Source organism: Podarcis raffonei, chromosome 8, assembly GCF_027172205.1.
Source record: "Podarcis raffonei isolate rPodRaf1 chromosome 8, rPodRaf1.pri, whole genome shotgun sequence".
Classification (NCBI taxonomy): Eukaryota; Metazoa; Chordata; class Lepidosauria; order Squamata; family Lacertidae; genus Podarcis; species Podarcis raffonei.
In genome coordinates this window covers 16,939,574-16,954,389 of record NC_070609.1, presented here as the reverse complement: position 1 = coordinate 16,954,389, position 14,816 = coordinate 16,939,574, and the positions used below count along the sequence as shown (strand labels likewise).

General features: G+C 46.5%; 1 protein-coding gene across 2 annotated transcripts in view; it reads right to left on the bottom strand.

Annotated features, from left to right (window-relative positions):
- Window positions 1–8,678: 8,678 nt before the first annotated feature.
- IGLON5 (IgLON family member 5) overlaps window positions 8,679–14,816 on the bottom strand; it is a 131,491-nt gene continuing 125,353 nt past the window's right edge. The window contains exons 7-8 of one of the 2 annotated variants that reach the window (XM_053398175.1): window positions 11,524–11,678; window positions 8,679–10,298 (exon numbers count right to left, since the gene is read on the bottom strand). In XM_053398175.1, coding sequence (XP_053254150.1) covers window positions 10,198–10,298; window positions 11,524–11,678 — 256 coding nt within the window. In that variant the 3' untranslated portion in view covers window positions 8,679–10,197. The remainder of the gene's footprint in view (window positions 10,299–11,523; window positions 11,679–14,816) is intronic. The other variant, XM_053398176.1, reaches the window with a different exon arrangement.

Here is a 14,816-nt window from a genome sequence, read left to right as displayed (position 1 = left end):
AAGCTGTGTGCCTTTGACAGCTCTGCGACTCTCCTCCCTCTGCCCTATCTGTGCTGTCAAAACATTTGATTGCAAACTCCTGGGGGGCAGAGAGCTGTCCTTTTGCTTACGTTGCAAAATGCCACGTAGATGGATGGCACTGTGTAAAATAGGAGTGGCACAGTTGTTTCTGAAGAAAGAAACTGGCTTCCGTGGGTCCTTTTATATATTAAATTTAAAAAAATGTGTGCATTGGAAAATGCGAGCGCACCATCACCTCTAAAGTGAGATTGCGAAAACACAAGCAATTTATCTAGAAGTGCTAAGCAGTCCTTTGATCCAAGGATTCTGATTTCACAGGTTCACAGACTGGGGAGCAAATTTCTCGCCCTGACTTCCTAAGCCTAATGATGTCTCTGAGGCTTACCCAGCTCATCATTTCAAAGGTCCAGGTTGGCTACAAAGGTCACACGTCTCACCTTACCTGGGCTAAAGAGCTAAAGCAAACATGATTGGATTCTTTTGTTTTCTGCAGGTGGCAATCTGCCTGTTGCTGGTTCTGCCTGGCCTCCCTTTCTTCATGCTCATGAGGAAGTTATACAAATCTATAACAGGGACGTTATACTTTGGCCACCACATGAGAAGAGAAGACTCCCTGGAGAAGACACTGATGCTGGGAAAGATGGAGGGCACAAGGAGAAGGGGGCGACAGAGGACGAGATGGTTGGATAGTGTTTTCGAGGTTACCAGCATGAGTTTGACCAAACTGCGGGAGGTAGTGGAGGACAGAGGTGCCTGGCGTGCTCTAGTCCATGGGGTCACGAAGAGTCGGACACGACTAAACGACTAAACAACAACATAACAGGGACGCGGGTGGCGCTGTGGGTTAAACCACAGAGCCTAGGACTTGCAGATCAGAAGGTCAGCGGTTCCAATCGCCGTGACGGGGTGAGCTCCCGTTGCTTGGTCCCTGCTCCTGCCAACCTAGCAGTTCAAAAGCACGTCAAAGTGCAAGTAGATAAATAGGAAGGTAAACGGCGTTTCCGTGCACTGCTCTGGTTCGCCAGAAGCTGCTTAGTCATGCTGGCCACAGGACCCAGAAGCTGTACGCTGGCTCCCTCGGCCAATAAAGCAAGATGAGCGCCGCAACCCCAGAGTCGGTCACGACTGGACTTAATGGTCAGGGGTCCCTTTACCTTTACCTTATAACAGGGATGGAGAACCTGCAGTCCTTTTGCTGGACTTCAGTTCCCATCGGCACTCTCTGGCATGCCCAATGAACAGAGGCGATGGGAGCTGTAGTGCAGCAACATTCGGACGGTCAGAGGTTCCCCTAAACTACAGAGGAATATAGGGCCTGTTGCCCAATGGCAGATCATGATCTTTGTCTGCAGAACGTTCAGCCACCAATATCTCCAGTCGGCAGGCCTGGGAACAGTCTCTGAGACCACGGAGATCTGCTGCCAGTCACTACTAAGATGGATGGACCAATGGTTTAATTGGGTCTAAGGCAGGGAAACCTTTGGCCCGCCAGGTGTTGCTGAACTACAACTCCCATCATCCCTGGCCAGTGGCCATGCTTTCTGGGGCTGATGGGAGTTGAAGTTCAGCAGCATCGGGGAGGGAGCAAAGGATCTCTTCAAATGGCTTAAGGCGTTTTATGTATTCCTCACTATAGTTTGGTTCACTGAGCACAATGTGGTGCGAGAGAGGGGATTTCAGCCTGGCTCTATGCCACAGCCTTGCCCATGAGTCCTCTTGTCCAGGTGTGAAGTCCCACTGCTTTTGGCAAACCAGCTGCAGGTTAGTCACCTCTTATCATACTTTTCAGGCGATGAGTGCAATCGCATCTTGTAGCCAAATTGGCACCCACCCACAAGAGGGAGATACTCAGCAGACATGGGATGCTGATTAGCTTTGGGGAGGAAATAGACCCCTATGGCTGGAAGGAAGTGAAAGTGGAGCTCCCTGCTGCAACATTTTCCTTGTAGTTCCCATTTGTAAATCTGAATGTGCACTCTGTTTTTAAAAAGGAGTTCTCTTGTGCTTTCTGTCCTGCAATACCAACATTCACTCACACGAACACCACCGAATCTCCAAGTCTCTCATGGTATATTGTGTAAATAATAATGATAATGATAATGATAATGATAATGATAGGCCCTATGAGGGATTTCCCTGTACATTTTTGGCTTACCTATGCTGTGTTGTGTTTCTTTCTTTTAAGTACGGTCAAGTTTTCACAAAGGGAAATCTGTGCTTGTTTCTCCCTTTTGCAGTATTTTGTTGTTGTTTTTTGAGAGGGGGTGGGCACATTTATGAGATCAAGCAAACATGGGAAATTATAGCAATGCCTCATCTTGTGATGAGATTTTGCTGTAAACAAACAAACAAAACCGATGGTGTAAAGTTAAACTTGCCCCAAGTGAGCTCCTGGGCATGTGCTCAGCAATGAGAATATTCCAGAAGAAGATTATGGATGCAGGGAGTCACCAAGGGGCTACTTCCTGCGTTATATATTCCTTACCACCAGATGCATTAAACAAAACCAAAACACATTTTGGCCTCCTGTGAGAGATGCAAACAAACAGTTCAGCAATTACTATCCACGGCCACGATTCACAAACCAAGACTAATGCTTTTCACTTTACACTGCTGACTTCAGAGTAGCTGAGCTTGCATAAATCCTTCCATTTGTAGTTTATGGGGATCCGATAACAGCTGCCAGGTTGCCTGATACATAAATCAACTGCCTGCCACCTGTATGGGCAGCAAGAATGGGAAACCTGTTGTCCTACAGATGTTTCTGGACTACAACTCCCATCATCCCTGGTCACCGTCCTTGCTGGCTGGGACTGATGAGAGCTGGAGTCCAGCAACATCTGAAAGGCCACAGGTGCATCACACCTAATGTAAAGGAAGGAAGGACATAGAGTTATAGGCTAGGCATGTCATTTGCTCAGACCAGAGCAGTCAGTGCCTCTTGGAGAAATGAACAGGGTTGCCATATTTTTAATGGCAGGGCTCCTGTGTGTTTAATGAGATTTGGCATGGAAGGCCATCCTGCCTTGCATGTTGCCCCCAGTTAAAGATTTCTTGCAGCAGGGCTGGAGAAGACCCCAATCACCTCCGTGTTGCCAGTGTTTTGTAGGAGGGATTCCTTCACATGCCACACATTTAAGATTGCACAATTAAAGTGGATTAAAACACTCTGGCACAGAAAATTCACTTTTTTAAAAAAATTAAAAATTGTTCTTTTGTAGTTAGTCAAGTGATCAGGCAATGCACTAAAAAGGTGTGGGATAAATGATTGATGAGTGGGAAGATGTAGTCTCCATACAAGCAAATCTGCAGGAATACTCAATAATATAGGCCATCTGGAGAAAAGTTTGAGTAGAGTTTGCAACTGGGTTAGGTGGACTGATGTCCTGGCAGAATAAAGGCGCTTCCAGGCAGGCAGGCATCCAACAAGTGAAGCTGGACCTGTCCTGTTTCTGCCTGTGTCATGCAACTGTTAACGTGACTGAAAATAAAACATCACAACTCCCAGAAATGAGAGCAAAATGCTTGCCCAAATCCATTCAGGACTGGGACCTGCATTGATTCGGCAGTGGGTTTACTGTATTTTTCACTCTATAAGATGCACCCAACCATAAGACGCACCTAGTTTTTAGAGAAGGAAAACAAGAAAAAATATATATATTCTGAATCAAATGTTGTTGAAGAGGCTTTGCGCAGCTATCCCTGAAGCCAGAACAGAAGTTCTGGCTCCAGCGATAGCTGCGCAGCCTGCATTCGCTCCATAAGACACACACACATTTCCCCTTACTTTTTAGGAGGGAAAAAGTGCATCTTATAGAGTGAAAAACACGGTATTTCCTAGGGAACAACAGTCCAACCACCTACAGCACCTTTCATCAACCTGGTGCCCTCCTGATGTTTTGAGCAAAACCCCTCAACCCCAACCAGCTCAAAGAAGGCTGCCTGTCCTACAGTAACAGCCCAATCCCTGCATGATCAGAAGCCTTTAGAAGAACATGAGAAGAACCTGTTGGATCAGGCCATTGGCCCATCTAGTCCACAACGTGCTCTCACAGTGGCCAACCTATGGGAAACAGGTAAGCAGGACAAGAGTGCAAGAGCACTTTCTCCCCTTTATAGCGACAGAACAGAGGATTGCCTTGCTTTGCCTGACCCTGTACTGCCAACCCACTTCATTCATCCCTGGCCTCTCTCCATCGTTGTCTTGTCCATCTCAGGCAGACTGTGGGCCCTCGGGGTCAAAGAATGCACCATTCCTATGCTCTGTGTATCCCTCCTGCGCCACACTGTTAAATAGCCATAACTGCTGATGTAGATGGATGAATGAATGAATGGGTGAAGGTGCTGAGAAGATGGAACTGAAGTGGGAATGTTGCAGCAGAGGATGGAAAGGATGATGATGATGATGATGGTGATGATGATGATGGGTGGTTCTGCTACAAAGACAACCTAAATGGAGGGAATGTGGAAGGACCTGAGGCAGATTGGAGTTCCATGAAGTACAGGGCAGGAGAGGAAATGTAGGGCTCAGCTGGGAAGTAAGAATGGGTAAATCTGTCCATTTCTGTTTCTGTTTCTTTCCTTTCTTTTTTTAGTCCAGAATGTTCAGTTTTCCTCATTTCCACAACAGTTTGCATATATAGTCCTTATGAAAATTAACCAGCATTTCAGTGCGTGTTCCTCTTAGTGTAAACATTTCTGTATGCAAACTTGCCTGATTTACACACGTTTTGCAAAGCAGTTTCCACAGATATAATGCATTTTTTAACATAATTTTCACAAACATGCATATTTTTAATGCACACATTACAACAATATGCACAGTTTGGGGGTGGTTTTTTTTTTTTTTTTTTGCAGCTGACTTGGCTGGAGAACTGCATTGCAAAATCTGGAGATGTGCCCTTTTCGAAGGATGGTTGTTTTTTTTGTTCATGTATGGTTCCGAAAGGTGAAGGTGGGTACATTCACCTTTAAATGAGAACTGAATCACATTTCTCCCCCACCCCTACTGAGAAAGTTTCCTGTATAGATTGAAATGAATGGGAGCTGCGGAACTGTCCAGCAAGAGAGGCATCCCTTGGCCAAATTCCAACTTCTTCCAGGGGAAAACACCAGCTGCAGAGCATATCAGAAGCCTAGCTGCCCCCTTCATTACCCTACTGCTCTTGACCTCTGTCTGCAGCAGTGCTTAATTTATCAAAAATGGAAGGGTTCAAATCTGCCTGGATGCCCTCTCCTTAACCCTGGGCACAAGGGAGAACAGATGTGATGACTCAGTCCTGAAGACAGAATACAGACAGAAGACAACAAAGGTGAATGAAATCTGGACTGTGTACAGACAGTTGTTTCTCTGGCCGTATGGGAGAACTTCCCCTCTTATCTCTATGTAAGTACACACAGATAATGGAAGCAGAAGGGGATTTACTGCCCGGGGTAGAAGGTCTGCTCATTCCGTTCCCTTGCTTTTTAATTAAGGGCCCTTCCCATGCAGTACATGTTTACTCGGAAGAAAGCTTCATGGAGCCCAGTGGGACTTACTCCCCAGTAAGCATGCTTAAAATAGCAGCCTTAATCTCATAGCAGGTAATAAGAGTGCTGAAATTGACTAGACCAAATTTCCTGGTCCAGTCAATTTCATCCCTAAGGGGAAATTGTCCATGTTTCCTGCTTGCATGGAGACGCACCTGTTCTCTCATGTACATTTTTTTAAACAGAAGTGTGTCAACCATAATTTAAAAGGGGCACTACACTGCCTGGGACTGTCTCACCAAAACACACATGCAGCTCATACAATCCTGGGTGCCCTGGCTGGAGCTCCTTTTGGCTTTCCTCTGCTACCGTTGAAGCACTGTGGAACTTTCAATGAACATTTTGGCTAGAGACCACAGCAGGCCACAAAGAACAAACAAAACCCCCATGCATTGAAGGTGAGAAAGCTCCACAAGATCGCCTCTAGCTCTCTGATAAGTTATCATTGGTACTCAGCCATTCTGCAAGCCCAGCAAGGGCAAATAAGGCTTCAAGAGAGACTCCTGCTTCAACCAGGGTTTTTAATGTGAATGGAAACCCTGTGCTGGCTTGGCCAGCATGCTCACCTACATGACAGATGCCTCTCTCTCACTCCCCACTTCTGCATGTACAGCAATCAGATGTTAACACAAGCAAGCACAAGCGAGTCTCTACAGTGATCCAAGCACCATATGCAATACCAGAGTGCCACGCTTCCTCCTTTCTGCTGGAGGCACAATTTGAACATCACCAATCCCCCCAATATCTGCTACTGTAGGGCTGGGGAACCCATAGTTCTTAAGACTGCAACTCCCATCATCCCTGATCATCAACCATGCTGGCTGAGGCTGATGGGAGCTGGAGTCCAAGAACACCTGGAGGGCCACAGGTTTCCCATCCCTGTCCTGACATGGGCTTTCCCACCTCTGCTGAGCGCCAGGAGCACCTCCAGCTACAGCAATAACCTTGAGAATGTAGGAGGGACAAGGAAATGCTATTCAGGAGGAGATGCCTCTGACACGATACCAGAGTAGAATCTAACAAGGCGAGAACTAGAGCGCCTTCCTTCTGGAGATGAAGAAAAGATCCCACCACTCTGCCTTTGTTGGGTGGTGGTGATGCATCATGTGTGTGCATGCTCTGGATTCTCAATTATAACCAGGGCTCTGTGTACTGACTGCCAAATGAAAAATTCTGCAGCAAGAGAATGTAAATTCTGCACCAAGAAAAGCCCAGTTCTGAAATATGCATAAACTATGCAAATGAACTCAATATATTTTTTCTCGTCTTGTTTAATTCATCCTACTATTTTTTAACCCCCCCCCCCATTTTTACATCATCATTCTTCTGCTACTCAAGGAGAGGGACAAGGAGCTAAGACCACTTGGGATCTTGTTCAGCCACCTCTTTGGCTTCAGAGATTCAGCAGGCATAGCACAAAAAAGTTTTGCAAGCATACAGCCATAAGTATAACAGCTAGGAACTTGCTCTCCCCCTCACCCAAAAGAAAGAAAGCTGGGATTCCCAGAAAACTGAAATCAACCCCTACCACAGTCTGAGTTTTCTGTACTCCTGCAGAATCTTGGCATGTACACAGCTGCATAGGACTGTAGATACTCCATGTTTAAAAAGAAACTAACATTATTCTGCTAATCTACATTCTGTGTCAAGAAATGCTGAGGTCTAGCAACTTGTGTAGGACAGTGGAAACTGAACACATTTGCATGCATTTGCACGATATATCTTACAAACAAGCAGTTTCATTTAAGTGGATTGAGAGGCTACATTACCATTGCTGACTGTAAATGCATTATTATTGTTATTAACCTAGTCAAAGCACATCTTATAAGTTTTGAGGGTTGGACTACACAGACGTTATAGGAGATCTGTGGCTGCAGTCATAAACAGCAACCCTTCATCTCCTCTTCCTCCTTCCGTAGTGGCATCAGCAGCTACAAACAAAACAGGGAGACACACTGATAACTGGAAAGATGCCAGAAGCAAGGCCAATAAGGTGCAGATGTCATCTGACCAGTGATCCTCAGCATTTCTGTTGACTTCCTCCTGACACATTTGGAAACACAACCCCTTTATGGGCATGTGGCATGCTAGAAGGAGATGCAATTTTGTGTCGACTAAATGCCAGCTGCAACGGGTTGGGCTTTCCTTATAAACTTGCCACTTAGCCTCACATGTGGCATTTCTTCAGTTCTCAGCATCTCCCACAACATTTAGTTTGATGCCCAAACCATGCAAAAACCTGCACACCTCACAAGCAGAAACTTCTCTTTCAAGAAACCTCCAATTGTACTGGGGATGGGGGATATATCTGCAGGGAAGGATCACCCACATAGCCTTGCAAATAAGTCTACAAAAACTACTATCCTGCAGGAGGGATTTGCTAACTGGCTCAGGGGCCAGTTTCTTGTGTTTCTGTGTTGGCCACTGAAGTGGAGAATCTCCTCCATGGCCAGCATGAAAACAAGAGGTATTATTAGCCTCATAGCAGCGGTTCCATCAAGACAGGACTTCAGGGCAAGTGTTTAAGGCCCCACTTGGCAGAATGAGCGGGAGGGAGTCCCAGTCACAGCAGGGCCAGCAGATTGCAATGTAAAGCAAGTGAAGCGATAGACACTGCTACCTAAAGAGAGGACCTCAAAGTCCAAAGTACAGTCGTACCTTGGAAGTTGAACAGAATCGGTTCTGGAAGTCCATTCAACTTCCAAAACGTTCAAAAACCAAAGCGCGGCTTCTGATGGGCTGCAGGAAGCTTCTGCAGCCGATCAGAAGCCGCGGAAGCCCCGTCGGACATTGAGCTTTCCAAAATAGTTTGCAAACCAGAACGTTCGGGAGCCAAAACGTTCGGGAACTTCGTCTTCCAAGGTTTGACTGTACCTATCTGCATCACTGCCTTTACTGAGACTTTTAATAAACAGGCTGCGGAAAGATTTATAATCTCCACTCTACCAGGCTGCTTGCATTTCTGGATCTATGATTAGCTATGCCTCATCACATCCACAAAGATACCCGCTGGTATTTCCCACACATTCTCGAGCTTATCTTTACAAAAGGACTAGAAACTTTTATTTTTTATGACATATCCGAATGCTGAATTCTATCCCAAACGTTGGACTTTGTGTGTGTGTGTGTGTGTGTGTGTGGTGCATGTGCAGAAGTGCTGAATACACAAAACCCTGATTATAATTCCGTCTGAAAGGGAGCCTTTGAAGTCAGGGCTGGGGGGTCCCGAGATACAATCAGCAATAATGACTCGAGAACTAGGAAGAGCAAAGAAGAAAAGAGGAAGGGAAATAGAATAAAGACATAAATAAGGAAGAATTCAAGTGCCACGGTGCTTTTGTTCAACAAAGATACAGAGGAGAGATACTGGTGTGGGTTTGTGCATATGTGTATGTGTGTGTAAAGGTAGAGGGGGGGATGGGAGTCCTTAGCTCAAGGGAAATTGCCGAGAAAAGATTTTGTGAAAAGTACAGAAAAAGAACACCATTGATTTTAGAGAGCTGGCAGATGTTCCAAGCAATGATTTTTCCAGTGGAAATATACACCCCACCCCCAATGAATGAAAAAACAAAACAAAAACCCAACCCAATCACTGTCAAAAGCAGGGAAATTCCTGGGCCAAACAAAGAATTAAACCAGCCATTCCCTCTTCCTGGTTTCTCTCCATAGGCCGCATAACGTTACCTGGCAATCAACATTGTCAGGAGAAGGTCATTCTTACCCCTGCTTTTTAAAGGGTGGAAATTCCATGCCTCAAAAAACTTAGCAGACTTGGCTCTATGACCTTTAACAGTTCTTCCAAAGACTCTGGCATGCCGTCGTGTCTAAGGGCTGCGGGTTCGGTTCTCGGTGCTGGTCCTCAGACAGCGTTGGCGGAGTGCATTTATATGATGTCAGCCTCTCTCGCAATGCCCCAAAGGAGACCTCCTTCCTGCCTAGGCTGAGCTCAGCAGCCTTCCAAATATTGCTGATAGTTTTCCTGGCCCCAGGCTGCAAAGAATAATAACAAATGGCCTGCAAATCTGTCTGAATGAATCTGGAAGGGGGCAGAAGGAATTCCACCGCCTATGGAGGTTCTCAGCCCAGCTTGTAAATCATAATAATTGAAAGGGAAGCTCCTAAATGTTGTCAGCTGCTGAAATCCTTGCTCCCAAACAACAGCGAAAGAAGGAACCAAAAGGGAAAAAAGGAGGTTAAAATAACAGAAAGAACAAAACCCTTTGTGAAATCGGTATTCCGGGGTCTGTGCATTCGAAGGACGAAAGGTCCCGTCAGCCCAAGAAGGAAAATGTTGCTGTTCCATTTAAGTCGCAGAGGTGAAGGGTGGGGTGAGCAATGTCTGCAGTCAACCCTATAGAGCCCTGTGTCTTTTCGGTTGTGTTAAATAACAAGTTCAACTGGGAGTGTCTGGGATGGAGTGTGAAGATAAATGGCTGTAGAAACAAATGCATATTTTTTTTCCGTTTCGTTTTGTTTTCTTCTATCCCTCACAGTGATGGGGTTCTTGATAAATTTCATTTCTCTTTCTCTCTTCATCTTTTCCAGAAAGTAGAGATGCCTCCCCCCCTCTCTCTTTCTTTCCCTCTCTTGGATTCATTCCCTTTCACCTGTTTCCTTCCGTGGTTCTGCTTCACTTCCCCAGCCGCCCTAAACCTTAAACAGCAGAGTCACAAAGGCGGATGACAGCAGGCCCAGGAAGAGGGGAGATTCCATGCTGGAGGCTGCCATGTTGTCCAGAGAACCTGGTCCTAAGAGGAGGAGAAGAAGGGTTTGTTTTAACCGGAGTGTTAGAAATAAAATTGGCCCTCTCTACTAGGATTAGGCAAATGTGTCAATTTTGAGTTCCCTCAGTGTCTCAGTTTTTCCAGTCTTTGAAGTTCCATTCTCCACAATCGTACATCACTTTCCAAATATATATATTTTTGGCTACCTTTGAAGGTGACTCAGAAACTACAACTAATCCAGAATGCAGCAGCTAGACTGATGACCAGGAGCAGCCACCGGGATCATATAACTCTGGTCCTAAAGGCTCTACATTGGCTCCCAGTACTTTTCTGAGCACAATTCAAGTGTTGGTGCTGACCTTTAAAGCCCTAAACAGCTTTGGCCCTGTATACCTGAAGGAGCGTCTCCACCCCCACTGTTTGGTACAGCTCTCAGGGCCTTCTGGTAGTTCCCTCACTGCAAAGCTAAGTGATGTTACAGTGAAGCAGGTAGAGGGCCTTCTCAGTAGTGGCTTCCTCCCTGTGAAACGCCCTCCCATCACATGTCAAGGAAATAGACAACTATTTGACTTTTAGAAGCCATCTGAAGGGGAAGCTTTTAATGTGTGATGTTTTATTGTGCTTTTATATTTGTTGGAAGTCACCCAAAGTGGTTGGGGCAACCCAGTCAGATGAGCGGGTACAAATAATAAATTATTATTATTATTATTATTATTATTATTATTATTATTATTATTTAAAATTCACCACCATTATAGTGTGCATTTCTCCCTTACACCTTTCTCCTAATAAACACATTTTTTTTGCAATTTTGTCTGATTACCGTAACATGTTTACAAAGCAATTTCCCCTAATATTATGCCTTTTGTGTATACTATTGTCATTAACCAATGCATGTTTTTTTAATGCACACATTACTAGTGCGTGCAGTTTTGTACACCTTACTTGCTTGGAGAGCTGCATTGCAAAATTCAGAGATGGGTGTATTTTGTAAGAGGGCTGAACATTGTTCTGGGAAGTTCTAGTTTTCACCTTCCAATGCAAAGTGGATCAAATTTCTCTCGCACCCACACTACTTCTCATACGCCCAGCCAGTCCAGTGGTTCTAGGAGCCAAACTGAGGGTGCAAGTGGTGGCAGGCAAACCTGCCATTGGGAGGAGAAGGGCCCTTCATAGTGGGCCCAGTCAAGACACAACCTCCATCAGGGATGGGGGAGGTGGTAGCAGGAAGAGGAGAAGAGAGACTCACTGATAAGCCGTAAGCTGACATTGAAGGAGCCTAAGTTGTTGGAAGCCAGGCAGGTGTAGTTCCCATAATGACGAGCGGTGACATTGCTGAAGAGCAGCATGGAACGAGTGCGCTCGTTCTGGATCTGCAGTCCATCCACGCCGCCAATTACTCTGCTAGGAAAAGGGAGTGGGAGGAGAGCATGGGCGGGTAACATTGTTAAAGCATTGTGCTCTGAGAATATGGGGAATTATAGAAAATACCAGCTTGCAACTGATCTCATGCCCTGTCCCTGATTTGCCCACGATCAGCATTCTATTTCCTGGCTTCTTTGCATGAGAATTAGCCCTTTGCTAAAGAGATATAAGTTTCCAGTGATGGCCCTTGTTTATTAGTTCGCACCTCCCACCACTGCAACCCTTGGAAGCTGCTCACGTGCCCTGGCACGTCTGTGCGTGGTCAAAATCCCAGTGCACAAAAAGGGGGTTTTTACCCTCTTGCGCATTTGCGTTGCTAGATCCTTTTCCCTGCACCATGGCGCAAACACTTTGGATCGCCGCTGGTAACTTGCGAGGAGAAGAGGAGCAGGGACAGAGGAAGTGGGCAGGGGAGATGCAAAAGGGGACACTTTTCTGGCAAACCGCACATAGGTATCAGTCCGAACCAAGTCAAGAAATCGCAAAGGGGCAGCTTGCTCATGCATCCTTGGAGGTGCTCTGGAAACAAGGCTAGGTGTTTTGGAAGCCTTCGAATCCCAGGAGGCATTTGGACAGGGAGTGCTTCAAAGGCATCCCCAGAAATCAAAAGCTACAGGAGGCTGAATTGGCCAATGCAGTCCAAGGGCTCCCTTTGCAGTTTCCACACCTCTCTATACCACCTTCCCACAGTCCCAGTGGCTGTTTATCTCTGCTCTGGCCTGTCAGACAGGCGATCCATCATCTGTTGGACCACAACCCCCACAGCGGCAGTAGATCTGGATTCACCTGCCTCCTTTTCTCTGATACGGTGGTGTGTGTTTGTGTGTGTGTGAATGCGCATGCACACATGCGTATTGTTGCTTGCCACTCCTGAGAGGGAAGCTTCTTCTTTATTAAATGTGGCAGCAAGGATGGTATATCCCAGCCCTCCTACCAGGCAAAGTATTCCACATACAGACTCTCCTATTATCCAGGCTATTTTCTCTCCCCTCACCCCTGAGTTTTAAATCTATGAAGCCATCTAGCCTGGCTTGGTTTGAACAGCTGCAAAGCCCGTGACTCACCAAACCGAATGCAGCCCAGCAACCATGTTATTATCTTTCCCCCCACAAGCAAGACCCGAGCACAAGAACCCTCACACATCCTGTGGCTTCTAGCAACATTATCACCTCTGACCAACCTGGTGGTAGCCATTGATAGCCTTATCGAAAATGAGTATTCTTCACAAATGGCTGTCCCACCACTACTCACAGAGAAACCACCACCCCTATAGCAAATGGGGTTCTGTTATTAAGCTGCTCTTAAAAGTCATGAGGTTTCTCTTAATGTTCAACCAAACAAATACCCTGCCCTTTGGGGGCAGCAGAGGACAATCCTTTGCCTTCACCCGTGTGACAGCCTTTCAGGTTAAACATCGCCTCTCCCTCCAGTGCTACCACTCTGATCAAATTTAGAGCCCGCTGTCACTGCTTTGTAAGTAAAAACAAAAATATTGGGAGAATCTGGACATGGAATATGCAATTTAGCCCTTATTTTGGCCCAGCTCAAATTAAACCCCAGTTGCTTGTTCATCAACCAGAACTTCATAATTTTATGGCTTCTGACAATTTTCTTGTATAAACTCCACATTGCTTTTACTGACAGCTATCAAATCACTGGGTGTGTATATATATATATGTCCTTGTGTTCCTGGGTGGCTTCCTCCTACCCTCCGCCCTGACTTTTTGTGCCTGATGTTCAGTGCGCCCACAGCTCTGTCATTGTTTCCTAATAAAGTAAGATAAAAAGTCATGGTTTCTTTTCGCTGAGCAGTTCTAACCACAAACAGCCCCCCTGAGACGCAAGCGGTTTGAACCATGAACTGTTATCACCAAGCTAGCGCGGGAACACTGGAGGGAAACAACTGGGAGGCTGATCGGGAGATAATTGCAAATCATCTTGTCAGGTGTCAATCCCTGCAGAACCAGAACTCGGCTCCCGAAAGAGAGGCCTCAGCTGTTCAGCTAAGCGCAGAAATTCCCCCTCCCCCCTCCGCCTCTTCCTCCAGGAGCCTTTTTCTCCCCACAGCACTTACTCCTTCCTACCAAGTTGACAAATGAATGCAAACATGGAAAAGAGCAAAATCCAGGGGCAAATTTAAAGCTGTGCAAGTGGTGCTCATGCACTGGGTGCTGAGCTGGTGGGGGGGGTGGGGTGGGATGCTATCTCAAAGACTGGTAAGTGAGGCTCTGGGCTTTGGGAAGGAGGCATGAGAACTCTGACAGGGTCCTAGTGCCCTCCTCCTCCTTCCCAGAACCTAGTTAGCACTTTCCCATATTTAGGAGGAGGTGAGAGGGCTCTAGGACCAGCCAGAGCCCCCGCACCTCCTTAGAATCATAGAATCATAGAGTTGGAAGAGACCACAAGGGCCATCGAGTCCAACCCCCTGCCAAGCAGGAAACACCATCAGAGCACTCCTGACATATGGTTGTCAAGCCTCTGCTTAAAGACTTCCAAAGAAGGAGACTCCAGCACACTCCTTCCCAAAGCCCAGAAGAGGGCAGAACAGAGGCAGAACAGGGTGGAGTGGGCTTATGCCCACTCTGCCGACCCAGGCCACCCAGGAATGGAACCCCTATGCCAAATGTGCACATTCCCCCTAGCCTTTGTTCCCATCGCTTGACTGCAGAACTGCATTGCAAAATTCGGGAAAGCGTGATATTTGGGTTTGCTTTTTTGTTTCAGGAAGGGCAAATTTGATGGGTTCCCCTTTAAATGTGAACTAAATCAAATCTCTCCCTCATCCCAATGGTCAAGGGTGATGAGAATTTTTGCAGAACAGCACCACCAGGTGGGCTGTACAGCATTGGCCACGCCTGCTACAAACCTATACAAATTGCCATTTCCCACCTGTACCAGGTGAACACAACCCACTCATCACACGCCAGGGCCTGCCAGGGGACTTGACAACAGCTCCCCTCTCTCCCCCCCCCCAATCCCAGGCAGGCAACCACACCACACGGTTTATCAAGCCCCCCGGGGGACGGGGGACTATACGTGACTGATGGGCCGTGTTCTGCTTGGAGAGTTACAAATTAATCTGCGTTAAGCGACCATGAGTACGCGCCGTGGGTTTGT